This window comes from Trichosurus vulpecula, chromosome 7, assembly GCF_011100635.1.
Source record: "Trichosurus vulpecula isolate mTriVul1 chromosome 7, mTriVul1.pri, whole genome shotgun sequence".
In the NCBI taxonomy this organism is placed as follows: Eukaryota; Metazoa; Chordata; class Mammalia; order Diprotodontia; family Phalangeridae; genus Trichosurus; species Trichosurus vulpecula.
In genome coordinates, this window is record NC_050579.1 from 110743034 (window position 1) to 110770786 (window position 27753).

General features: G+C 37.8%; 1 protein-coding gene across 1 annotated transcript in view; it reads right to left on the reverse strand.

Moving 5' to 3' along the window:
• ADGB (androglobin) overlaps window positions 1–27753 on the reverse strand; it is a 226208-nt gene that overhangs the window by 120090 nt on the left and 78365 nt on the right. The window contains exons 10-12 of the mRNA XM_036768101.1: window positions 24890–25005; window positions 17213–17387; window positions 3638–3728 (exon numbers count right to left, since the gene is read on the reverse strand). Of these exons, the coding sequence (XP_036623996.1) occupies window positions 3638–3728; window positions 17213–17387; window positions 24890–25005 (382 nt within the window). The remainder of the gene's footprint in view (window positions 1–3637; window positions 3729–17212; window positions 17388–24889; window positions 25006–27753) is intronic.

The window sequence follows — 27753 nt, forward strand, 5'->3', positions numbered from 1 at the left end:
ATTACTTAATGCTCTTGAACCAGTGTCTAACACAACAATGCTTTGATACTTTACTTACTGGAACATCTTTGATACTTTACAAGGGTATCCTGCCCTGTGCCTCACATAGCTCATACAGCTCTGATATCAGCTTGCTACATGTCTGAGCCTTCCCATGCCTCCGTAGATACTGTAGGACAGCACCCCCCTTTTTTCCCCATACTCCCATAGAAACTACCTTGCAACAGCCCTAATTTTTCCCATACGCTTGTAGAAACCATAGTTTGCAACAATCCAGATTCTTCCCACCCGATATCGATCTTCCCATGCTGTCATCCCCTTACCCCTGAACACCTGCTTCTGCTCATGTAGTGCAAACCCTATAAAACTGGATAATGTCTCCCAACAAATCGGAGTTGTATCTACTCTTGACTCCCGCCTCATCATTGCGTCCAGAGATTGGGGTCCTTGCTGGTCAGGGACCCCCCACACTTGGCGCCCAGCGTGGGGTTCAGGGGAAAGGAATGCACCATGGAAAAGAGCTCCACGTCCCGTGAGGCCCCTCAACCGCACTGAGGGAAGGACCGCATCGGCTGCCACAGAGCCGAGCTGCTCACGGAGGATTCACTCAACCCAGCTCGCCCAGGAAAGACAGACAGATGAGCCTCCAGGACACAACCTGAAAGCAGGGCCAGAGTGCCACGTAAGACTTTCAGAGGAGGTAAGAGCTGAGGCCTTACCAATGGGGCAATCTGCATCCTTCACAGAATCTCAGGACTTAGAGACATTCTGTAGAATAATTTATAAGCTTAGCAAGAAACAGGGATGCATGATCCACGTTAGAAAAATTAGGGATTTCAAAAACATTCTTAAGGCAGTCTTTCCTTGGATAGAGCAGTGTCCCCCTGTCACTTTGACAGCTTGGAGAGTAGTGGGAGAGCAGCTCACATCTTATGAATGGGAAAAACCTGTAGGGCACGAACCCAGCACCTTTTGCCTGTATACTATCATAAAGGCTGCCATGGAGGAGGATGAGGGGGCAAGAGAAAGGATGGTGCGGCAGTTGTCTCTGTCCGCTCAAACCACCCCCTTGATCCGCATGCAAAAACCTCTCAAAACATACTGGCAAAAACAAAAAGGGGGAGTTAGGGGCACCACACCACAACAGGGTTAGACTCCAAGGACAAGATACCAGAAAAAAGCAACTTAGAATAGGATCCGGAGGAAAGAATGAAGTTTCCTTCGGCCCCTCTCCCAACTCCTCAATATAAATCCATTAAGGCATGGTACCTGGCCTCTGTTACATCAGAGGGCCAAGTACTTTGTGTATAGGATTCAAAAAATTCCGTTTTTTTTGTCTCTGTGTCTGTGTCTACGCTTCTGTTTGAGTGTGTAATCTGACACCCTATAATGTCTCCTATCTCTTTCTCTCCCTCCCTGACTCCAGTCTCTTCAGAGGAGCAGGGGGTCAGGGGAGTGAGAAAGAGAGAAAAATGTCTTCTTGTTTAACGGTTTAAAATTGCTAGAAATAATGCTCTTTCTTTCTCTCTTCATTCCAAACGTGGCCAGTTTGGATGTGAAGAGAGATAAGAAAGAAAGCGGGAACTTTTCCCTGAAATTTATATGAAATGTTACTCCTGATTTGATGCTTAAGATAAAGTCAGAATTTCTTATACCATTTGGCACTAAGGCAAATTCGGAAAATGCATGGATCTCAAATAAAGAGACACTCTGAGTCTCCCAGTACAAGGAGAAGGGATAAGGCGCCACTGGATTTTTTTTTCCAGAGTCCCACTCACCTTTGACTGGCAAATTCAAAGTTCTCACTTCCGAAAAAGTTTTTAAGGAGTGAACACAGAAGTAAAATTTACTCAAGCTAAAAGCAGAACCATTAAGATCTTTTCACCTGTCTCGGACTGAGCCAGGGCTGCAATATATGACAGAGCAGCAAAAAATTCTTTAGCAGATTTTGTTAACTACAGATAATCTGGTGAAGCATAGGAAACCTTTCTCAAAATAATAATACACGTATGAATATGAAGAAAAATCAGTTTATATGACAAAAGATATTCTGTACCCCCCTCCAATCCGTACACTCCTTTGGGGGTTTAGAATTCCAGCTCAATGTCAGAAGTATATACAAAGATGGTTTAATTCATGTGTGGTTAATGAGAATTGCCACAGGACTAGTAAATATAAAAATTGGAAAATATTCAATAACATGAAGTATTATTAACATGAAGGTATTAAATAGATCTGTAGAGTTAATAAGTACTTTTCTATATACAACTACAGAGCTCCTTGTGTGCACTTTAGTAACCCTCATTCCTACTTTTCGAAACAAGTGATTTAAAGCTTCCAAAACAGAGAAATAAAAGCCGAACATGAGAGTCAATCTGAACATATTTTACCCAAAAGACTGTTACTGTATTCCTGAGAAACCAAAATACTTCTTCAGATAGCAATTACCTCTATAGATATAACCGGGGCTGCTCGGGTGAAAACATTTCTAGCTTGCTGTGATTTTCCTACATTTGCTACTTGGAAAGTTTAAAAAGTGATTCGGCTGCAAATATACAATAGAGAGTTGGCTCCTTTTCAAAATAATTGCCCTGTGTATTAGCTGCTTTTTCTTATTTAGGCCCTTTATTCTGAGGTGTCTTTCACGTAAAAGTTCTAATATAAATTAAATCTTAATAACATAGAAACTGCAGAAAATAAGATACATGTCGCAACAAAGGCTCTATTCCCTGTTCTCGACTTTGCTACTTTGTTGCCCTCTCATATCCCACTGACAACAACCCTGCACCTCTGGGCACCCTGAAGCCCACACTTCTAGGCAATAGGTTATCAGAGGAACCTCTCCTCCCAAGACCTCAAGTCCTTGCTCCCATACCACCGGAACCTGGAATTTTTGCTCTTAGTCTCCCAAACCCAGAAACCTCTATTAGAAAGTAAAGGTCCCTCAGGGACCCTCCTCAATGACCCATTAGACCTTTAATTCAGGTGCTGGACTCTGCAGCTTCTCGGCACCCCTCAGTCCACAACCAGGCTCTGCAACTGTGAGGAGAGAAGAAAAGCCTCTACACTTGGTAAGCCCAATAGATGTAATGATTTGGGAACGCAATTAATCTCATCTGAAATTTTTCTGTTTGTACTATTATTGTACTTCTGAATTGCAGTAAAATTCTCCTATATTGTAAAATTTAAGTGACTAGAAATGAGATTAGACAAAGCAATCTTTAATCTGAATTTTGGTGAAACTACAAAATGAAAACAATTGTGTAAAACTGGTGAAGTTACTTTCTCAGCCTTGCTAACCCTACCTTGTTAAGGTCACAGCTAAAACAATTCTGCCAGCACTTATGAAACTTGTAAGATTGTTAACTAGGTTTTCTGGGATTACTGTTTCAATGTTAAAAACCAATAAAGTTTTGGAGAGATAAAAGGAATTAAGTCCACCTAAAGATATTGATTAGGATAAATATATTGATTATTGTGAGTTATTATTATTGCTGTTCAATTAACTATCAACCCCCTCTGCCTGGAAGGGAAAGATTGGGATGTTTCTTCCAAAACAAAGCACAAAATGTTCTTGCTGTCATCGTTGTGTTGTTGTTAAACATCCATTTGTTAGGAAATAATATGATATACTTACGTTTCTGTTGGAATTGGAATTGGATTCATTCTGTGGTTCAAAAATGTGCTACAAATCTCAAGAAACTGTTCAGGTTTCTTTATTATTGGGTCTGAAAAAGAGTGATTAAGTGATTAGTTCAATTAAGTATTTATCGATTGCCTATTAAATACCAGGTAGAAAACAAGATGTGTCATAGTGGCAAAGGATTTTAGATGATAAAAATGAAATGGTCATGAGAAAAGATAAATCATGTAGTAACCTACTTACTTACAGCTAGGTTGTTATAGTCTTAGTCACAGGATTCTCTTCACCTTTTTAAAAAAGGTATTTTTATTCCAAAAGTAGGCAAATAGAGAAGAGAAAGGAGAAACGGAGGTGGGATGAAAGGGAATGTGTATATACATACATACATATATACATACATACACACACATACACACACACACACACGTGTGTGTGTGTATGTGTGTGTGTGTGTGTGTGTGTGTGTGTATCCTACAATGTGCCAGGCACTCTGTTGAGCACTTCATAAATTTTACCTCATTTGTTCCTCAAAGTCACCCTGTGAGGTAAGTACTATTATTAGTCCCATTTTACAGTTGAGAAAATTGAAGCAAACAGAGGTTAAGTGACTTACCCAGAGTCTTACAGCTAATAAGTACCTGAGGCTGGATTTGAATTCAGTGTCTTCCTGACTACATGCCCAGCGCTCTATCCACTGTGCTACCTAATGCCTACAGAATTATGTAAGCATCCGGGTCTTATTCTACCACTGATCAGAAATCTTCATGGATCTTGATTTGAACACCATTAACTAAAGAACAAAAAGATTCAGAATCATATCATATTTGGTGACTATTGGGATCCAGACCTCTTGAAACTTGTTTTGTTTTTCTTTTATCAGTCTTTATTACTGCAACCAGAGACCATGTATATTCTTTAGAAAGGGACCAGAGCACATGTCCTATATAAAACAGTGAGAGTTCCATGAGACGTACCCTAGACCACGGACTAAAGGGCTTCTAAGCCCTCTATTGTCCAGCTACATTAGCCTGCTTGCTGAATCTCATAATGACATCCCATCTCCCATTTTTATCCCTTGGCACTGATAGTCCTCCATGTCTGGAATGCTCTCTTTCCTCACCTTTGCCTCTTAAAATACTTTAGCTCTTTAAAGATTCAGGTCAAATACCATCTTTTTCAGGAGATCCCCACCTGCTGGCTTCCCCTCTAAGGTAATCTCAATCTCTATATCTATGTTGTATGTCCATATATATATGTGTGTGTGTGCGTGTGTGTGTATTTATATGTATATGCGGTCTTCCCCACTAGAGTGAGGGCATAGACTGAAGTTGCTTTTTCTTTATGTCACTAGCACTTAACAGACTGCCTAGCACATAGTAGGCACTTACTAAATGCTTGTTGATTGATTAATTGGCAGAGAGATGATGGGTGAGAGGTGAAGAATAAGACATACATTTTCAGACAAGCATGGCCAACGTGTTTAATTGTTATGTTTGCCTATATTTATTTGTTTTTTGTTGCAAGCAACAGCTTCTAATAAGGGGAAGGGTGAGCTAGTAGATAGTGAAGGAGAAATTTTTTTAAAAGAAAGAAGCACAAAACCAAAAAGAAAGAAGTACCAACAAAACATTTTAAAATACAAGGAAAAAAAGAAATTCATAAAGAGTCATAAACAAATAGGCCTTTTTATTTTGCTATCTCCCTAAATGTAAAATATATTTAAAAACCAATTGCATTTAATAGAAGCTAACCATTTCATATGTAATAGTATTTTTGCTCTTCTAAGATACTGAAATATTTGTACCCATTTATAATTGTTAGCATCATATTTTTTAAAGCTAAAAGCAGGAAAAGAACTAAGAAAGCATAATATCTTAAAAGCCAAGGGAAGAATGTTACAGCTAAGAGATAAACAATGTCAAAAGCGGCAGGGAGGTCAAAGACAAGGACTGAGAATAGGACTCTGGACTTGATAATAAGGGGGCTAATGGTGGCCTTTGAGAGAGTAGTTTCAGCAAAGTATTGGGCACAGAAGTTAGACTGTAAGGGGTTCAAGAATGAGTCAATGATAAAGTGTAAATATTCCAGTCACATTTACTATTCGGGAAAAAGGACATGTTGTCCCAAGAAGCAGTGAAGAAAAAGTAACTGAATGACTAACGAGTACTAAAAATAAAATATTGAAGGAAACAGGTAGATACAATAAATATTTCTATTGATTATAATAATAATCATAACTGGGAAAATCTTGCTCTTAAATTTTTGCTCCACTAAATCCATCAATTTCATTCACTATCTACTACATTAATAAAATATAAACACCCATGCTTCCACTTGTCAGAAGCTCTTCTCTGATGGAAGTTCAAGGTACTAATAAGTTCAGTCATTGTTATGTTCCCCCAAATTTCTCTCAAGAATATCTATGCCAGTCTTTCATTTAAATCATGAAATACATCTTATAGTAATAGCTGTATTAATTCAATAAAAGCATATGACAATTTCATAACTCTACCAAAATAGTTGTAGTGATGTTACAATATGACATGGGTTTATAAATAATTTTATTTAGCTTATTCATAGAGGCACAACTGGAATATTTTGTTTAACTTTGAACATATTTTAGGTCTAAAGGGATGTCTTTTCTTGAAAAATATAAAAATGAGAGAGCCATTTGGTAGGTTAGGGGCAGCCACATAGCTGAACTCTTCCAATATTCCCTTCTCAACAACTTAAAGTAATGCCTCAAACCAAATTTTGGAGTGGCAAAGTCAAGAGAAGGTCAGAGTGAGACATTTTTCTGACCTAACAGAACTTAAGAGGTTGACAGGAAAAGTCTGCGACACTGTGGTAGAGCCCACACATGTGGCAGCAGCAACAACAGTGGCAGCTTCAGAACTTCTCAACCCAGAGATGGTAAGGAGGTTGGACAACTGGTCAGAAAGAGATGATAGAGAACCCATTCCTGGCACTGGGTACACCTGGCACTGATTGGCAACTCTATTGACCCTATGCAGTTCTGAGTCACAGTTCCAAGATAGAGAAGAGCTGACAATCACAAGGGAGAAGAAGCCCTCATTACACTTCCAAAGCAAAGAGGAGTGCTAATACTTATGGCTGCAAGGGACCAAGGGCCCTTTCTGAGTAAACACCAGAACATAGATGAGGAGAGTAGTGATCATACCTCGCCTAGGATCACACCACCTTGGAATCACCAAAAACTTACAGACTCTCAGAACTAACTCTGAAAATAGCAGCAGGAAAAGCCTGAAGTTTGGAACAGTGCCTCACCACCTCCAGGTGAGCAGAGTTCAACTTTAATACAAAGTTCAAAGTCAAGAAATAGACTAGAAAAAAGAACAAACAACAAAAAAGAATTTGACCATAAAAAGCTACTATGGTGGCAGAGAAGACCAAGACATAAACTCAGAAAAAGACAACAATATGAAAACAGTTACACAAAAAAAAACCTCAAAAATTACTAATTAGAGCCAAACTCATCCCAACAAGGGTTCCTGGAAGAGCTAAGAAACCAATAGAAGTGGTAGAGGAAAAACTGGGAAAAGAAATAAGAGTGATACAAGAAAATTATGAAGAGAGAATTAACAGTTTAATAAAAGAGGCACAAAATATATTGAGGAAAATAACACCCTGAAAAATAGAATGGGCCTAATGGTAAAAGAGGCACAAAAATTCACCTACAAAAAGAATTCCTCAAAAAGCAAAATTGGCAAAAAAGAAGTACAAAAGGTCACTGAAGAAAATCACTTCTTAAAAATTAGAATTGAGCAAGTGGAAACTAATGACTCCATGAGACATGAAGGAACAATAAAACAAAGTCAAAAGAATGAAAAGTATAAGAAAATGTGAAATATCTCATCAGAAAAACAATTGGGGAAAATAAATTGAGGAGACATAATTTAAGAATTATTAGACTACCTGAAAGCCATGGTCAAAGAAAGTGCCTAGACATTATATTTCCAGAAATTATCAAAGAAAACGGTCTTAATATACAAAGGGTAAAATAGAAATTGAAAGAATATATGGACCACCTCCTGAAAGAGATCCCAAAATGAAAACCTCCAGGAATATTATAGCCAGATTCCAGAGCTCTCAGGTCAAAGAGAAAATACTTTAAGCAGCCAGAAAGAAACTATTCAAATATCATGGAACCACAGTCAAGATCACATAAGATCTAACAGCTTCCACTTCAATGGAGTGGAGGGTGTGGAGTGATATTTCAGAAGGCAAAGGAGCTAGGATTACAATCAAGAATAACCTACCCGGGTGGAGCCAAGATGGCGGCTGGTAAGCAGGGACTAGCGTAAGCTCCCAGCCAAGTCCCTCCAAAAACCTATAAAAAATGGCTCTGAACCAATTCTAGAACTTCAGAACCCACAAAATAGTAGAGGGAAGCAGGGCTCCAGGACAGCCTGGATGGTTGATGGGTGAGGTCTTTTGCCCATGGAGCTGGGAGCGAAGCAGAGCCCAGCGTGGACCGCATGGACAAACCAGACCAGGAGCCTGGTGGAGCGGACCCTAGGGCCCTGAATCAGTGAGCTGTGGCAGTTGCCAGACTTCTCAACCCACAAGCACCAAAGACAACAGAGAAGAACTGCAGAACGTACAAAATAGCGGAGGGAAGCAGGGCTCCAGCCCAGGACAGCCTGGATGGTTGCTGGGTGAGGTCTTTCGCACACAGAGCTGGGAGGGGAGCGGAGCAGAGCAGAGCGGACCAACCAGACCAGGAGCTGAGCAGAGCATGCCCTAGTGCTCTGAATCAGTGAGCTGCAGTAGTTACCAGACTTCTCAACCCACAAACACCAAAGACAACAGAGAAGGTTAGTGGGAAAAGCTGCTGGGGACAGGGGTATAGAGTTTGCGGTTCAGCCACCGCCCTGGAGGCAGCGGAGGTGGGACAGCTACAGAACTACAGCTGCAGTTGCTTCCGGCCCCAGGCTGTGCTGGTAATCAAAATGGGCTCCTTAGCTTTTAGTTCAACAAGTGCCCTTGAAGAGTTTGGCCTTTGTTTCCTTTGATTAATTCAGTGTCCTTGATTGAGTCTTACTAGGTGCTAAGCCCCAGGCCCAAACCCCTATTAGGTGTAAAACCTTAGTGGGTGTGGATTGGCAACTAAGGTGGGGCCCAAGGTGGGGCTAACTCCAGGAAGAGCAGAGGCTTTTAGACCACGTGGGTTTAAGTCTGCCTGTCTGTGACGATTCTAGGTCACGTGGTTGAGTCACATGTGTGACTCACCCCTGACGCTGAAAAAGATATAAAAACCAGGGGTTGGCTGTCTGTTCTTTGGAGCTCTCTTACTCACAGCAGTAGTGGCATGTGTGACTCTGGGCCAGCCCTTGTTCTGAGCTCCCGGGCTGAACCTAGATGATTGTAACTATGAATCTGTATTGGGTCTGTCTGTTGATGTTTGTAATTTGTTTGTATTTTGTTTTGAAGTTCAGGGTGCTGGCTTTTTCCCCTGAAGTAAGTGAATGTTGTCTCTATGCTGGATTAAAGTAAACTTGTCAACCCCTTCACCTTGCTTTCCTTAGTTAAGAAGATCAAAAGAACCTGTGCTGTTGGCAGCTTTCTGGGTGCTGGCTGTGGGTGGATCTTATACCCCCACAGAAGCTGCTAGCTGGATTGTTGAAACACAGGCCCACCTGGTGGGAGGAATTAAGTGGCAGATCAGAGAAGGACTGAAGAGCCTGCTGAAGATCTAAGTCCAGTCTGGGTTGGGGGTTCTTGGGGAAGGAGGAGTGCTGCTGGGGCAGAGCTGGCACAATCCCCCCAAGCTTGGAACATAGAACTCTTTACTCTACAAGCAGTCATACCCTGCTGAAAAACTCAAGGGACAAGTGAGTTGGCTGGGAACATGGCCAGGCAGCAAAAACGCACCCAGATGCAGTCTCAGACTTTGGAATCTTTCTTTGGTGACAAAGAAGACCAAAACATCCAGCCAGAAGAAGTCAACAAAGTCAAAGAGCCTACAACAAAAGCCTCCAAGAAAAACACGAACTGGTCTCAGGCCATGGAAGAGCTCAAAAAGGATTTGGAAAAGTAAGTTAGAGAAGTAGAGGAAAAATTGGGAAGAGAAATGAGAAGGATGCAAGAAAACCATGAAAAAACAAGTCAATGACTTGCTAAAGGAGACCCCAAAAAATACTGAAAAATACACTGAAGAAAACAACACCTTAAAAAATAGACTAACTCAAATGGCAAAAGAGCTCCAAAGAGCCAATGAGGAGAAGAATGCCTTGAAAGGCAGAATTAGCCAAATGGAAAAGGAGGTCCAAAAGACCACTGAAGAAAATACTACCTTAAAAATTAGATTGGAGCAAGTGGAAGCTAGTGACTTGATGAGAAATCAAGATATTATCAAACAGAACCAAAGGAACGAAAAAATGGAAGACAATGTGAAATATCTCCTTGGAAAAACCACTGACCTGGAAAATAGATCCAGGAGAGATAATTTAAAAATTATTGGATTACCTGAAAGCCATGATCAAAAAAAGAGCCTAGATATCATCTTTCAAGAAATTATCAAGGAGAACTGCCCTGATATTCTAGAACCACAGGGCAAAATAGAAATTGAAAGAATCCATCGATCGCCTCCGCAAATAGATCCCAAAAAGAAATCTCCTAGGAATATTGTTGCCAAATTCCAGAGCTCCCAGATCAAGGAGAAAATATTGCAAGCAGCCAGAAAGAAACAATTTGAGTATTGTGGAAACCCAATCAGAATAACCCAAGATCTGGCAGCTTCTACATTAAGAGATCGAAGGGCTTGGAATACGATATTCCGGAGGTCAATGGAGCTCGGATTAAAACCAAGAATCACCTACCCAGCAAAACTGAGTATCATGCTCCAAGGCAAAATATGGATTTTCAATAAAATAGAGGACTTTCAAGCTTTCTCAGTGAAAAGACCAGAACTGAATAGAAAATTTGACTTTCAAACACAAGAATCAAGAGAAGCATGAAAAGGTAATCAAGAAACGGAAATTGCAAGGGACTTACTAAAGTTGAACTGTTTTGTTTACATTCCTACATGGAAAGATGATGAGTATGATTCATGAGACCTCAGTATTAGGGTAGTTGAAGGGAATATGCATGTATATATATGCGTATATATATATGTTTATGTATATATATAAGTGAATGTGTATGTATGTATGTATCTATGTGTATATGTATGTATGTGTATGTATGTGTATATATATATATGTAAAAGAGAGAGAGCAGACACAGGGTGAGCTGAGGATGAAGGGAAGATAGCTAAAAGAAATAAAATGAAATTAAGGGATGAGAGAGTAACATACTGAGAGAGGGAGATAGGGAGAGATAGAATGGGGTGGATTATCTCGCATAAAGGTGGCAAGAGGAAGCAGTTCTATGGGAGGAGGGGAGAGGGCAGGTGAGGGGGGAATGAGTGAACCTTGCTCTCATCAGATTTGGCCTGAGGGGGAATACCATACATACTCAGTTGGGTATCTTACCCCACAGGAAAGAAGAGGGAGGAAGATAAAAAAAAATAAAATAAAATAAAAGGCGGGGGGATGATGGAGTGGAGGGCAGAGGTGGAGGTGGAGGTAATCAAAACAAACACTTTGGAAAGGGGACAGGGTCAAGGGAGAAAATTCAATAAAGCGGGATGGGTTGGGAAGGAGCAAAATGTAGTTAGCCTTTCACAACATGAGTATTGTGGAAGGGTTATACATAATAATACATGTGTGGCCTAGGTTGAATTGCTCAACTTCTTAGGGAGGGTGGGTGGGAAGGGAAGAGGGAAGGGAATTTGGAACTCAAAGTTTTAAAATCAGATGTTCAAAAACAAAAAAACTTTTTGTATGCAACTAAAAAATAAGATACACAGGCAATGGGGTGTAGAAATTTATCTTGCCCTACAAGAAAGGAAGGGAAAAGGGGATGAGAGGGGAGGGGGGTGACAGAGGGGAGGGCTGACTGGGGAACAGGGCAACCAGAATATACGCCATCTTGGAGTGGGGGGGGAGGGCAGAAATGGGGAGAAACTTTGTAATTCAAACTGTTGTGAAAATCAATGCTGAAAACCAAATATGTTAAATAAATAAATTGCATTTAAAAAAAAAAAAGAAAGAAATTATCAAGGAGAACTAGAGCCACAGGGCAAAATAGAAATCCATCGATCGCCTCCTCAAATAGATCCTAAAAAGAAATCTCCTAGGAATATTATCGCCAAATTCCAGAGCTCCCAGATCAAGGAGAAAATACTTCAAGCAGCCAGAAAGAAACAATTTGAGTATTGTGGAAACACAATCAGAATAACCCAAGATCTGGCAGCTTCTACATTAAGGGATCAAAGGGCTTGGAATACGATATTCCGGAGGTCAATGGAGCTCGGATTAAAACCAAGAATCACCTACCCAGCAAAACTGAGTATCATGCTCCAAGGCAAAATATGGATTTTCAATAAAATAGAGGACTTTCAAGCTTTCTCAGTGAAAAGAAAAGAGCTGAATAGAAAATTTGACTTTCAAACACAAGAATCAAGAGAAGCATGAAAAGGTAATCAAGAAAAAGAACAAGAAAAAGAAATTGCAAGGGACTTACTAGAGTTGAACTGTTTTGTTTACATTCTTACGTGGAAAGATGACGTGTATGATTCATGAGACCTCAGTATTAGGGTAGCTGAAGGGAATATGCATGTGTGTGTATATATATATATGTGTATATATATATATATATATATATATATATATATATATATATATACACACATATGTATATGTTTATGTATATATATGTATATGTGAGTGTATGTATGTGTATATGTATATACATATATAGATATATATAGATATATATAGATATACATATACATATAGAGAGAGAGGGCACAGGGTGAGTTGAAGATGAAGGGAAGATATCTAAAAGAAATAAAATCAAATTAAGGGATGAGAGAGGAATATATTGAGAGAGGGAGATAGGGAGAGATAGAATGGGGTAAATTATCTCCCATAAAAGTGGCAAGAAAAAGCAGTTCTGTAGGAAGAGAAGAGAAGGCAGGTGAGGGGGAATGAGTGAATCTTGCTCTCATCAGATTTGACCTGAGGAGGGAATACTATACATACGCAATTGGGTATCTTACCCCACAGGAAAGAAGGAGGAAGAAGATAAAAAAGGGGGGATTATAGAAGGGAGGACAGATGGGGGTGGAAGTAATCAAAAACAAATACTTTCAAAAAGGGACAGGGTCAAGGGGGAAAATTCAATAAAGGGGGATAGGTTAGGAAGAAGCAAAATATAGTTAGTCTTTCACAACATGAGTATTGTGGAAGGGTTACACATAATGATACGCATGTGGCCCATGGTGAATTGCTTGACATCTTAGGGAGGGTGGGTGGGAAAGGAAGAGGGGAGAAAATTTGGAACTCAAAGTTTTAAAAATAGATGTTCAAAAACAAAAAAAAAGTTTTTGCATGCAACTAGAAAATAAGATACACAAGCAATGTGGCTTAGAAAATGTATCTTGCCCTACAAGAAAGGAAGGGAAAAGGGGATGGGAGGGGAATGGGGTGACAGAAGGGAGGGCTGACTGGGGAACAGGGCAACCAGAATATACGCCATCTTGGAGTGGGGGGAGGGTAGAAATGGGGAGAAAATTTGTAATTCAAACTCTTGTGAAAATCAATGCTGAAAACTAAATATATTAAATTAAAAAAAAAAGACTTAGGAATTCTGATCAGTGCAATGCAGTGACCAACCACAATTCCAAAGGACTGATGATGAGGCATCCTACCTACCTCCTGACAGAAAGATGGTGAACTCAAGGTACAGAAAGAGACATGTTTTTAGACTTGGCCAACATAGTAATTTGCTTTAATTCTTCATATCTGTTACAAGGGCTTTCTTTTTCCTTTTTTTAGTGGAGGGAAATAGAAGAGAAAAGAAATTTTTTATTGAAAAAACATTTAATTTTTAAAAAAGAACTCTAATCAATGTAGTGATGTAGTAGCAATTAGATTTGAAGATCTTTCCCACCCATTAGACCTACTTACATCACAGGAAGCCTAAGACACATATGGTGGGAGGCGCTTCCTGACAGGAAAAGGAAGTTATGTCACAGGAAATGCTGAGAGAGAGAGAGCTGGGGAGGGGGGAGGAAAGGATGGGGGAAGGGGGGGAAGGGGGGAGGGAGGGGGAGAGAAGGGGGGAGAGGGGAAAGGGGAGAGAAAGTAGGGCTACTAATGGCTGCCCTTGTGATGGTTAGAACTGAACAGGCTGACTTAGCTGTACTATGAGTTTATTTTGGGATGGCGAGGCTCCAGGTTGTTATATTGTGTACTGAATGTTTTGGGTTACTTGCTGTTATGATGAAGTGGACTGACTGGATAAATGGCTTGGGGGATATGGTTCTCTGGTGTCTGAATAAATGGTTTACTTCTTCTGCCTTCTATGTGGAGAGTCTCATAACTTTGCGATACAAAACTACATAGGCATTTTGACGATTATCATCTACATTGTTATCATTGCCTTACTGATACAAGTGACCAACTACAATTCCAGAGGACCAATGATGAACCATGTCACCCCTTACTTCTGACAGAGAAGAGATGAATTCAAGGTGCAGATGAGATACTATGTTTTTGGACCTGGTTAATGTGGGAATTTGTTTTGCTTGACTATGCATATTTGTTAAAAGGTTTTTGTTTTGTTTTATTTGGGGTGGAGGTGAAAGAGAGAGAAAACAAATCCTTGTTAACTGAAAAAAAAAGAAAAAGAATAACCTACCCAGCAAAAATGACTGCAATCGTTCAGGGGAAAATGGATATACAAAGAAATAAAGGACTTTCAAGCATTCCTAATGAAAAGACCAGAGCTAAAGAAAAAAATTTGACATTCAAAAACAAGAATCAAAAGAAGTATTAAAAAGGTAAACATAAATGAGAAATCATAAAGGACTCAGGTTAAACTTTTTACATTCCTAAATGGGAAAATGATACCTGTAACTCCTAAGAACTTTATCATTATTACAGCAATTAAAAGGAGTTTACATAGACATAAGGTATGGGTATGAGTTGACTATGTTGGAATGATCTCCAAAAAAATGAACGATGATAAAGAGGGATGCACTAGGAGAAGGGGTATGGGACAGGTAGAATGGGGAAATTTTTCTCACATAAAAGGGGTGCAAGAAGAGCTTTTACAATGGAGGGGAAAAGGAGGAAGTGCCAGGCAATGCTTGAACCTAACTCACATCAGAATTGGTTCAAAGAGGGCAGAATACATATATATATACATACATACGTATATATATATATAGATATACATATATAGATATATATATACACACACACACATTTGGTTGTGTATAGAAATATAACTTACCCAATAGGGAAGCGAGAGGGGAAGAGGATAAGAGAAAGAGGAGGTGATGATAAAAGGGAGGAAGTATTAAGGGAAGCAGTGTTTGGAAGCAAAATAGACTTTTAATGAGGTACAGGATAAAAAGAGAGTAAGAAACAGAAGAAAATAGGATGGAGGAAAAGATACAGTAATTATAATTATGAATATGAATGGGATGAACTCACCCATAAAACAGAAGCAGATAGAATAGATTAAAAATCAGAATCCAACAATATGTTGTTTACAAGAGACACACACACACATACACAGTTAAAATAAAGGGCTGGAGCAGGATCTGATATGCTTCAGCTAAAATAAAAAAGGCAGGGATAGCAATCATGAATCTCAGATGAAGCAAAAGTAAAACTAGACCTAATTGAGAGATAATCATGGAAACTACATTATGCTAAAAGGTACCATAGATAATGAAAAATATCAAAAAATTTTACAGCAAGTTTCTCTGACATAAGCCTTATTTCTCAAATATACAATGAGTATAAAACTGTGCTGACTTTATAAAAATAAGAGCCATTCCCCGACCGATAAGTGGTCAAAGGATATAAACAGGTAGTTTTCAGAAGAATTATTCAAAGCTATTCATAGTCATATGAAAAAAATGCTCTAAATCTCTAGTGATTAAAGAAAGGCAGATTAAAACAACTTTGAGGCACCACTTAACACCTGTCAGAAATGATAACTGCTGGAAGGGATCAAGGAAAAATAGGTATACTAATGAACTGCTAGTGGAATAGTGAAATGGTCCAACCATTCTGGAGAAAAATTTGGAACTATGCCAAAAAAGGTAGAAAACTGTGCATACCCTTTGACCCAGCAATACCATTTCTAGGCCTGCATTCCAAAGAAATGAAAGAAAAATGAAGAGGACCTATACGAACAAAAATATTTATAGCAGTTCTTTTTGTGGTCGCAAAGATCTGGAAATCAAGAGGATGGTCACTAATCGGGGAATAGTTGAACAAGTAGTGGTATATGATTGTAATGGAGTACTATTGTGCTACAAGAAATAACAAGAGGTGGTTTCAGGAAGAAAAAAAAAAACCTGGCAAGACCTATATGAACTGAAGCACAGTGAAGTGAGAAAAAGGGGAAAACTCTTTCTTCACAATAACAGCAATGCTGCAGTGATGTTCAACTATGAAAGACTTAACTACTGTGATCAATGCAATAATCCAAGATAATTCCAAAGGGTTCATGAAGAAAAAATGCTATCCACCTCCAGAGTGAGAACTGATTATTTCTGGGTGCAAACTGAAGTACAATGCTTTCTTAATTTTTTTTTTGCTTTTTTTGCAATGGGACTAACATAGAAATATGTTTTACATCATTTCACATGTATAATTGACATCGTATTGTTTGCTTTCTCAATGGGTGGGGTAAGTGGTGTGGAAAGGAGAGAAATTGGAATTCAAAATTTAAAAAGAAAAGAATGTTAAAAATAAATAATAAAATAAAATTTTTTAAAATTTGTTTATTTTGTAATTTTTTGGGGGGGGGAGGGCAGGGCAATTGAGGTTAAGTGACTTGCCCAAGGTCACACTGCTAGTAAGTGTGTCAAGTGCCTGAGGCCGCATTTGAACTCAGGTCCTCCTGACTCCAGGGCTGGTGCTCTACTCACTGCGACACCTAGCTGCCCCATAAAAATATTTTTAAAAAGAATTAAAGAACAACTTAAATAGGTAGAAGAATATTCAGTGCTCAGGCCTTGTTAATATCATAGAAATGACAATACTACCAAAGTTAACTAACAAATTTAGTGCTAGGCCAATCAAACTACCAAAGGGATAACTTTCTTCATTTTTTGCTTCCTTAAAAATATAGATAATATGAAAATAAGTTTTGCATAATTTCACGTGTCTAACTGAATCATATTGCTTCCCTTCTCAGTGGATATGGGAAGGTGTGGGAAGGAAGGGGAGAATTTGGAATTCAAAATTTAAAAATAGAAGAATGTTAAAAATAAATAATAAATTTTTAAAAGTAAAAAAATCAAAATATGAAAGCAAAAAATTGAAAAATGTGAGAAGAAAGAAGGGAAGACCTTGAATTTACTTCGGATTAGGTTTTGTTTTACAAATCTACCAATCTAAATCAAAGGGAGCCTTCACTCAGGAGATTAGTAAATTAGAAATGATCATTTCCTAAGACAACAAATAAGAAACAAACCTTGAGGTTCATCTGTCACAACAGTCTCTTTCTTTTGGCGAATAAGTTTCCAAGCAGGGACAGCTGGTGGTTTTGGTGGAGCTATAAGTGGACAAGACCTAGTTCTGGTCACCAGCACAGGATGGCTACGTATATGGCAAAGTCCATATTCTCTGAGCTTCTCAGCAGATTCCACCTAAAAGATACAGGATAGAGATGACAAAGAGAATGAGGGCAAAAATATCCTTTGAATTCTGAGTTAAATTCAGAACAAACTGAAGAAAAATTTTATTATATCAGATATTGCTTGAAAAGGGTCATACATCAGTTAGGCTTTGAGAATTGCTTTAGAAGATTTTGTTGTAATGGCATGCATTGTAGCAAGAATTGAAATTTTTTAGATGGTTCAAATATTAACAACCCCATTTGTAGATAAGGAAATTGAGGTTCAGTGAAGTTAGACAATTTGCTCAAGGTCACTGTGATGGTGGGGGCCAACTAAGTCAATCAATTACCTCAAACCACTTAAAGTAACCAATATTCAAATCCAGGTCACTGACTCCAAAGAATAATGTATTATAACATTAAAAAGTAACTATTACTTTTTTATAGCTAAAAGGTAGTTAGTTGTCACTGCCCCATTTTAAGATACTCTACATTTAGACAACTAACTGCTAGTGAAGCAGAAACTCATAAATTGTGTCCTATGGTGAATTTCAAATTCCAATAGCATTGTCATGACGAATGTTCCCAAATATGAATAGATATCCTAATCCTATTTTTAATCCTATTGAGCCTGATACACTAAGTAAAACTAAGTCACATTAGCACTTGAATGGTACCCTTTATTGCTAGTATTTATCAAACCAGAACCCTAGGATGACAGAAACAGATATAGTAATATTATAAATACTATATTTAAATTAAATGTAAAGCTAAAGCCATTAAAGTTCTCAGAGCATTTTTAATAGGATGAATATGTTCTCTACAGTTGTGTCTACACAGTAAAATGAGCACTGGAGTCAGAGGATCTAAATTCAATTCCCAACTCTGGTATTTATCCCTGTGAGACCTTACACAAATCAATCTCCTTGAGTTTCAGTTATCTCATCTGCAAAATGATGGAGTTAGACTCAATAGCTTCTGAAGTCTCTTACAACTCTAAATCTATAATCCTATGAATTTCCTCCTGCAATTTAAATGATACGTGTTAGTTGACATTCATTTCTTGCCTAAGGTATTGGGAGTTAATAACTACTCCCAATAATCTTCATTCACACACACACACCCACTGTCCCTAGGAGAAAATAAAATGCAATCTTCTCTTTGGAGTATTTAAAACCCTTTACAAATTTTCATCGCTAAATCACACTAAATTACCTTGACTAATTAGATACGTTAATTGTATGGCTCTATGTTCCAGCTAAATTCTCCTACTTTGTTTCTTTAACTTGGCATTTTATTTCCTATCTCTGTGCCTTTGCCTGAACTACCCCCTCTATCTCAAATGCAGTTAACCTTTGATTCTACCTCTTAGAAACCTTAGCTTCCTTCAAGACTCAGCTCTTTTATAAAATGCATAACCAGCAACACGTATAAAAGGGAAGAGTGATAAGAAACAACCAATATGACTTCAAGGACAAGTAGCTAAAAGGTAATTTAATATGCCTACTAACATAGTTACTGGCTGGTAGATCAGGTAAGTGATGCAGAAAAATGACTGGACTCAAATTAGTTTTAAGTATAATCATCCACAATTAGATGACAGTGCAGACTTTCTCTATTAAGTGTCCCATATATATTAAATATACAGATTAGTGTTGCAGATGATCCAAAACTTGGAAAGGAGAACTAACACACTGGATGACACAGTCAATGTCCAACATGGCCCTTAGGCTAAAGTTTCAGGCTACATTAAAAGGAGCATAATGAAATAGAAAAGTTCATCAATGGACTATATTTGTTACACAAGATCCAAAGCATGTGAACAATGTTTAGATAAAACCAAAGAAAACTACTACTGGTGTAAGGATTCATCATTTAACAAAAACTCATAGGAAAAGTAGAATACCATATGGCAGAAATTAGTATCTCAACCATAATAAGCTCCAAATGAATACATAACCTAGCTATAAAAAGTCACATAACAAACAAATTAAAGAAAGTGATACCTTTCACAATTATGTATGGGGGAAGACTTTTGGAGGGAAAGAGAGGATTATAGGAAAAAATGGACAATTTTTATCATATAAAGTTGAAGTTTTTGCATAAAAATAATCTCTTGCAGTTAAAATTAGAAGGGAAAAACTGACTGGAAAATCTTTATTGCATATTTCTCTGATAAAGGTCTAATATTCAAAATATACAGAGTATTAATGCAACTATATAATAACAGCCATTCCCTAACGGATGAATTTTCAGTCACAAGACATGAATTAGACTTTCAGAAGAAAAGGAAGCTATCAAAAATGACATAACATATCACAAATCATTAATAATAAGACAAATGAAAATTTTACTGTAGTTCTACCTCATATCAATAAGATTGGCAAGGATGTGCATCAGTATCGATAGTGACCATGAATATGCCTATATTGTTTGGAATCGTAAAATATAAGAGACTCTCTATATAGAAGGCAGAAGAAGTAAAACATTTATTCAGACCCCAGAGGATCAAATCCCAAAACCAATAATTCTAATTCGACGTAACAATTGTATCCCAAAACCAGTAAGTCCACTTCAATGTAACAGCAAGGAAATTAAAACACAACATCACCGCAAGAAGCCAAACCACCCTGTAACTGCCCTCTATTGGGGCCTTTTCATAAATACTCACTCACGAATCCTGTCTTCTTGCCTTTGTTCTCTCCTCCTGAAGTTCTGAAAGCCCTTGAAGTTCTCAGAGCCCTTCCAGTTCTCTCTCTGTCTCTTCTCTTCCAGTTCTCAGTCTTTCTTGAAGTTCTCTCTTCTTGGAAGCTCTCTCTATTCTGAGCTTAATTACTACCCTCAGAGTATATATACCCCATTTAGGGCCTGAGGGCTTCATACCTAATCAGCAAAAGGGTGTGGACCTGGGGCTTATCACCTACTTAGCAAAAGGGTGTGGGCCTTCCTACAAACAAGCGTCCTCTAATCAAGCTTCCCTTAACTAGCTCCACCTGAGGCCTTTTAAGGGGATGAATGGGCAGGAAAGATCTTTAGTCACAATTAGCTGCTCATTTGGCCCCAAGATCTTTCACATCCATTACAAAGGCAACTTGTGTCTGAATAAGTATTAATATTTCTTAAGTGCAACAAAATCCCCACAAAATAAACACATCATGAGCTTCACATTTACAAAATACATAACATAACATCTCATTACCAGAGTGGCCACATGGATCACTCTGTGGCCCCTAGATCTTTCATGATCTTACTGGTTTGGGGATACAATTGTTGCTATGTCAAATTGGAATTATTGGTTTTGGGATTTGATCATCTGGTGTCTGAATAAATGTTTCATCTGCCTTCTATATAGAGAGTCTCTTATATTTTGTGATACTGAACTATACAAGTATATTCATGATCACCTTTGACATCATGAATCTTGCCTTAGTGGTACAGGATGACCAAAAAAGGAAGAAAACAATCATTGAAAGGGATATGGGAAGATATGTATAGTAATACATTGTTATGTTCATTCAATTTTATTTTGTTCCATATTCTGTCCTTCCTATCTCTTCTCCCTTACCAATTAAGAATGAAAGAAAAATTTAAAATATGTATAATGAAGCAAAACAAATTCCTTCATTAGCCGTGTCCAAAAAAATGCTTCAGTTTGCCTGGTGAGTCCATCACCTTTGAAATGATGAGGTGCTTGTGCTTGGACCCTAAATTCTAACAGTCTCTGCTTGGGTGCCTGTGCCTGAACCCCAATTCCAAAACATCCAGTTCTCATAAACACATACAGTTCTCAAAACATATTCTTTCCCAGGCTCTCTCTCTCTAGCTAAAGGGCAGCCTGCCCCAAATTATCTCTGCTTCCTCCTTCGTAAGCAGCTATGCACAACTATAGATTGATTTCTGGATGCTGATAACCGACTGAACACTGAGTCATAACCATATTTACTATTCACTGGCCTTTCCAACATGTATCTTAGAGATAGTATTTTGTCTAACAAGACACTAGATGAGAAACTATTCCCTTTAGCCCCAACCGATAGTGAACTTAGTGACATTTCACAGTAAAGACCACACCCCCTAGTAACCCCACTGTTGGCTATTTCCTAGAGAACTCTGGGTAATATGCCTGCAATATAGATACTAAACGTGCACGTTCCTTTAAGAACTAACCATTCCTTGAACACACCCTAAACCACTCCCTAATCCCACCCCCAAACAACGAACTGACATATCCCCCCTTAATCCCCTATCAGCTTCTATAAAGACTCCCCCTGCACCTCTGCATGGTTGCAGGTTCCCTAAGAACTCTGGCCCACTGAAAAAAGCATAATAAATCTTTGCCTCCTTGTCTTAAAGAATGCGTGTGTCCGCGAATTCATTCCAGGTGGCCTAGCCCTGGGCACTTTGGTTTGGGATCCCTGCATCCCTGGGTTTCTTCTACCCCTCTATGGAAACACCTAACACTGTCTCTCTCACAGACTTTTAGCTCCTGAACCAATAATCTATTCCACTTCCACAGGGCCCTGCACATGGCTGTACCTTGGAACTTGGTGATCTTTTAGAACTACTACCTCTCCACAATCTCATACTGAGCACTCCCTACTCTGATCTCAACCAATTTATCTTCCACCTCTCCCATCCCTTCTCCCTCCCCCTAGACCTGCTGTATGGATTTTTGACATAATGCTCTCTCTTGGTACTTCCTACTCTGCCTGTCTGATAGGTCTTTCTCAATCTCTTTTGCAAAATCATCATGCATTTCTTGTTGCCTGTGTGAGGGTATACCCCAGAGGTTTGTCCTCTTCGAGCTAGTAAATGTTGGAGTCATAATTTGAACCCAATCCTTCTGCTTGTCCAGGGATTTGTTAATTAGATAATGATATTTCTTAAATATATAATTAAGAGAACTCGGAGGACCTCAGTTTCAATTTTAGCTATGTGACCTGCTTTGGGTCTCAATTTCCTAATTTTCAAATTACAGTTACAAACTTTTTACTCAGGTATTACAGACCTCATAATTGTTCTATTTACCTCTCCTGCAATCCATCCCACCATACTTCTTCACAAAACTCTACTTTGAAAAGATGTAAATAATTCTCCATTGTCTGGAGGTTAAAACTCAAACTCATTAGCCTGGCATTGAAGGCCCTCTAGATTTTTGCTACAACCTAGTTTTCCAGGCTTATTTTTTATTGTATCCCATATGGAGGAGCCAATGCTTGTCAAGGATTAAGGCATTCGCTGGTCCTGAGAATTTCCTCATACAGACCTTGAAAGTAAGCCTGGCATAGTCCAAATTGGCATCAATCAAAGACCTGGTTATGTCAGAAAAACTGAAATCTGAACAGAATGAAAGGAAGCAAGAAGCAGAAAGCCAGAAAAGGGAGGTTTATATGAGATCAGGAAGCATTTTATAAGCCACACTTCTGAAATGAGTACCGTAGTCTGTCTCTACAATACTTTATAATTTTATGATTGTGCCATGCATTCCTGCTCCTCTTCTGAAAGCCCTTGCAGTTCCTGATTCCTGCCCAACTTTAATACATGGGCATGGTCATATGCTAAGTCTGCCATGTTTGTTTTGTCCCCTTTGCCACACCACCATTCCCAGCTACAAAGGTGAGGCCATGGAGTCATGGGGTGGGGGGGGGGGGCGCCTGTCAAAATCATGTACCCATTTGGAGTTTGTTTTGACATAGACTGTGAGATGTTGATGTATACCTAATACCTGCCAGACTGCTTACAAGTTTTCCTAACATTTTTTATCAAATAGTGAGTTCTTGTCCTAATGGCTGGGATTTGGGGGTTTGTCAAATACTAGGCTACCATGCTCATTACTTCTATATATTCTGTATCTAATCTTTTCCATTGATTAACCTCTCCATTTATTTCCCAGTATAAAATTGTTTTAATTATTTCAGCTTTGTAGCATAGTTTGAGATCTGATGCTGCCAAGTCTCCTTCCTTCCCTCTCTTTTCCCAATAATTCTTTTGATACTCTTGATTTGTTTTTCCTCCAGATTAATTTTGTTATTTTTCTTAGTTCTCTAAAGTAATCCTTAGGTAATTTGGTTGTCAAATCACTAAATAAATAATTTAGCTAGTATTATATTTTATCATATTGACTTGCCCTACCCATGATACCAGATACCTATCCTTATGTTAAATCATCTCTATACTCCTGGTATAAATCTCACTTGGTCACAAGGGAAAATCTTTGTAATATGTTGTAATCTCCTAGGTAGAATCTTATTTAGGATTTTTGTATCCATATTCATTAACGAAATTGGTCTATAATTTTCTTTCCATTTTTAGTTTTCCTGGTCTACGTGTCAATATCATATTTGCTTCATAAAAGGTGTTTGGTAGGACCCCCTCTTTACCTATTATTCCAAATAATTTATTTAATATTGGCATTAGTTGGTCTTTAAATGTCTGATAGAATTCACCATCTGGTTCTGGTGCTTTTTTTCTTAGGAAACCATTTATGACCTGTTCAATTTCTTTTTCTAAAACAGTTCTATTTAGATATTCTATTTCCTCTTCTGCTAATCTAAGTTTATATTTTTGTAAATAATCTTCCATTTCACTTAAACTGTTAAATTTATTGGCATATAATTAATTGGGCAAAATTAGCACCTACTCTTTAGTACTCCACGTTTTAATGTTATCCTTTTTGTTTTAGTACCACAAAATGTAGTTCCACAGAACCAGCATCGTGCCTCAGAGAAGTAGCATAATGCAATAGAAAGAGCATGAGTTCTGAAATCAGAAGACCTAGACTTGAGTGCTGGCTCTGCCGCTTATTATCTCTACCTCTCAGCGTTTCAGTTTCATCATTTGTAAAACAAAATAATCGGCTAGATGACCTCTAAGGTTCTTTCTCATCTATAAATCCTATTATTCCAGCAATATGACAATGGTAGTGAGCAAAGAGAGAGGGAGCAACAGCCAAAGAGAGCAGCAGAGATGATTATATTATGCAACAAGGCACTTCATCCAAAAGGCAAATTTAAATGCAAATTGTAAATTATACATGGAATAGACAATACGTTGGGGCATCTCCATTTCAACCTAATTCTCGTTCAATATTTAAACAAACATTCACAGATTCTAAGCGTAAGCTTAAATACCAGAAGACTCAGCTCACAGCCTTTTAGGAATTAAAGATCTGGATGGCAAATATAATAATAATAATAATAAATAAAGTAACATAAAGGAATGGTTAGATTTTCCCCAAGGACAATAGGCTTTTTGCCTACCAGCCTGCAGAGTAATCCTAATTGTTTCATTGATGGAATTAGAAAATACTTTAAAGCCAATTTAGCTGTACATCTCCATTTTAAACATGAGGTAACTAAGATTTAGGTGAATAAATCAACTGACTTGGCCAAAGTCTCACCATAAATTAAGGGCAGATTGAGTAATGGATCCTGAATTTCCCTATGTCCAGTTCTCTTTGTTCTCCATTACACAAAGCTGAAACACTAGGATTGAAAATATAATCAAATTGTAGTGAGTCCACTACTCACTTACCATTTTCTCTAATGTAAAGATCTTCTTTTCAAACAAATTCAGAGGTGTAAAAGTACCATATACAACCATCTGAGGCAACAGTGGAACAGGTGGTTGAATCCCTGCTACTGCTCCAGCTAAAAAAAAAATCACATAATTAATACACTAAAGTAAGCCTTTAAATACGTCATCATATCTGGTTCAAATTTCCATCTAAACATATCTTAGCTAATAAGAAATTGGGGGAGTGATACTTAGAAATTAATGTTAAGCTGCAAATAATGCAAGTTTATTTTACATTATTCTGACTTTCATGATGTCATAACTACCTTAACGCACTTTCCTCATACATTACAATGATACACATTGTTAAATCTTTCTCTAGCTACCACCCCAGACTATGCTCAATTTTGGAGGAAGCCCCATAGGTCATGATTGTGATCCTGGAAATTACCTCAGCTGTCATACATAAAAGCTCTATTTTTTTATACAGAAAAAAACAAACAGACCCTAATATAAATGTAACTTATAGGGAATGCTTTTTAAGAAACAATGCATAAATAGGAAAATGAATAATAATTAGTGAACATAGAATTTATCATTAAAATATAATTTCTTCATTTTATATTATTTACACAATAAAATACCACTAATATATAAATATTATTTTACATTGATAAAATTACTACATTTCATTTAGATTTACTATAGTAAAATCATTGTATGGTTAAGGGAATCATTACTAGAAGGAAATGTTTTTCCCCTTTTCTCCTTTTTATTTAAATTTTATTGTTCTTTTTTAGTGAATCCTTAAGCATCTTCATATAAACTTTCTGTGGCTCCCAACTGTCTACCAAATAGTCCAAAATCTTCAACCTACAATTCAAGATTCTCTTCAGTCTGACTCCAAAAAATATTTCCTCCTTCTCCTCACTGTTTACTCATGCTACTTTGCCCAGGCAATTTCTTCTACCCAAAATAAACTGCCAACCATTTATTTTTAGCAGCTGGAATCCTCCCCACCTTCAAGGCCCAGTTCAAATACCACCTCCTCCATTTAGCTTTCCCTGATTCTCCAAGCCAGAAATCATCCATCTCTCTGAACTTTCATACTTCTTTGTGCATGCCTTTCTTATGTTTTTTCATACCGTTTTATCATGTCCATTTTGTTAAAGGCTTTTTAACTCTCTTTGCACCTAGTATAGTACCTTGTATGTTATTGCTAAGTCATTTTTTAGTCTTGTCCAACTCTGTGACTCCTTTTTGTGGTTTCCTTGGCAAAGATACTAGAGTGGTTTGCCATTTTCTTCCCCAGCATATTTAGGGATGGAAATCCTTAAAGTAGCAGGTGCAATGGATAGTGAACTGGGCTTAACCCTGTTTGCCTAGCTCCTTATCTGAAAAATGAGCTGGAAAAGGAAATGGCAAACCATTCTAGTATCTTTGCCAAGAAAACCCCAAATGGGGTCATGGAGAGTTGAACATGACTGAAACAACTCAACAACAAAAGGAAAAACTTATTTCCAATAGGATATATCAAAAATTTGAACAAGATATGTAGTGAGATACTTGGTTCTTCTTCATAGGAAGTCTTGAAAATTAAAGATCACCACTTGTTGGAGATGTTATAAAGAAAATTCTTCTTCAGGTATAGTTGGATTAAATGGCAAATCAAGTTCCTTCTAACTCTATAATTCAGGGATTCTGAATTTATTTTAAATGTTATAGAGCCTCCAATTAAAAGGGATCTCAGTGGCTGTATCACCCAACTGCTACCTAATGCATGAATCCTACCCATAACATCCCTCACAAGCACTTATTCAGCTTCTTCTAAAAAGCTCCAATGTTAAGTCTTCTCAGGTAAGCTCATTCCACTTTTGGCCAGATCTGATTACATAAAAAATGTTTTTCCCTTATTTTGACCTCTGGATTTGTTCTCCAATAGTTCATATTGTTTCTAGTTCTGCTTTCTAGGATAAAAATCCCCTGCCAAATCTAATTTCCTTATTTCCTTTCCATAAGACAGACCTTTAAATCATATGCCGTCTATACCTTCTCCTCTGCAAGCTAAGCATTCTCAAGTGATCCTCATCTGCCAAAGTTTTAACTCCATGATTTATCCACTGAATATGATCTAATTGGTCATTATTCTTCCTAAAATGTGATACCTAGAACTATATGCAATATTCCTAATGACATATGTTAGGGAAATTGTAAAGATGATGGTTCAAATATAGGTTCTACTTGAACTCCTTCCAGGTCTGAGATTCTATAAGAAAACGGACTGACCGTTGCAGAGTACTCAGAAACTATCAACTCCCTTCCAGCTCATTGGTTCTTTAATAAATTAATCCTTATAAACCACTCCCATATCCTATAGCCCTTCTAGGTCACTGTTTAATTTAATATAATGAATTTAACTATAAATGAATTAAATCAGTGAACATTAGTTATTATTTAGGATAGATAAGAATTCTGATTATTTGACTTGATTTTGTTCTGGATAGGTGAACATTTACTGGGAGTATGTTAGGAATTTTTTCCTTATATTTAGCCCAAATTTGCCCTGCCTTAGGGCAGAAATATAAATTGGTATATGGCTAGGATAGGATAAGAAGAACATTCATTTCTCATTCTTTGATGTAAATCTATGGGCGTACCAAAATGTTTGAAATTCACAGGTATCTTATGAACCGATAAAAGATTTAAAATAGTGACTGACAGCTCACAATCCTAAAGTGGCAAGATACATTATACTACATACTTGACATATATGGCACATTTAAGAATGAGACAAACATATATAGAATACTTTTCATGGGTAGTTTAATATTTGGGAGTTAGCTTGGTTTTTCAGCTTAAAAAATTATTTGTTACATATTTGG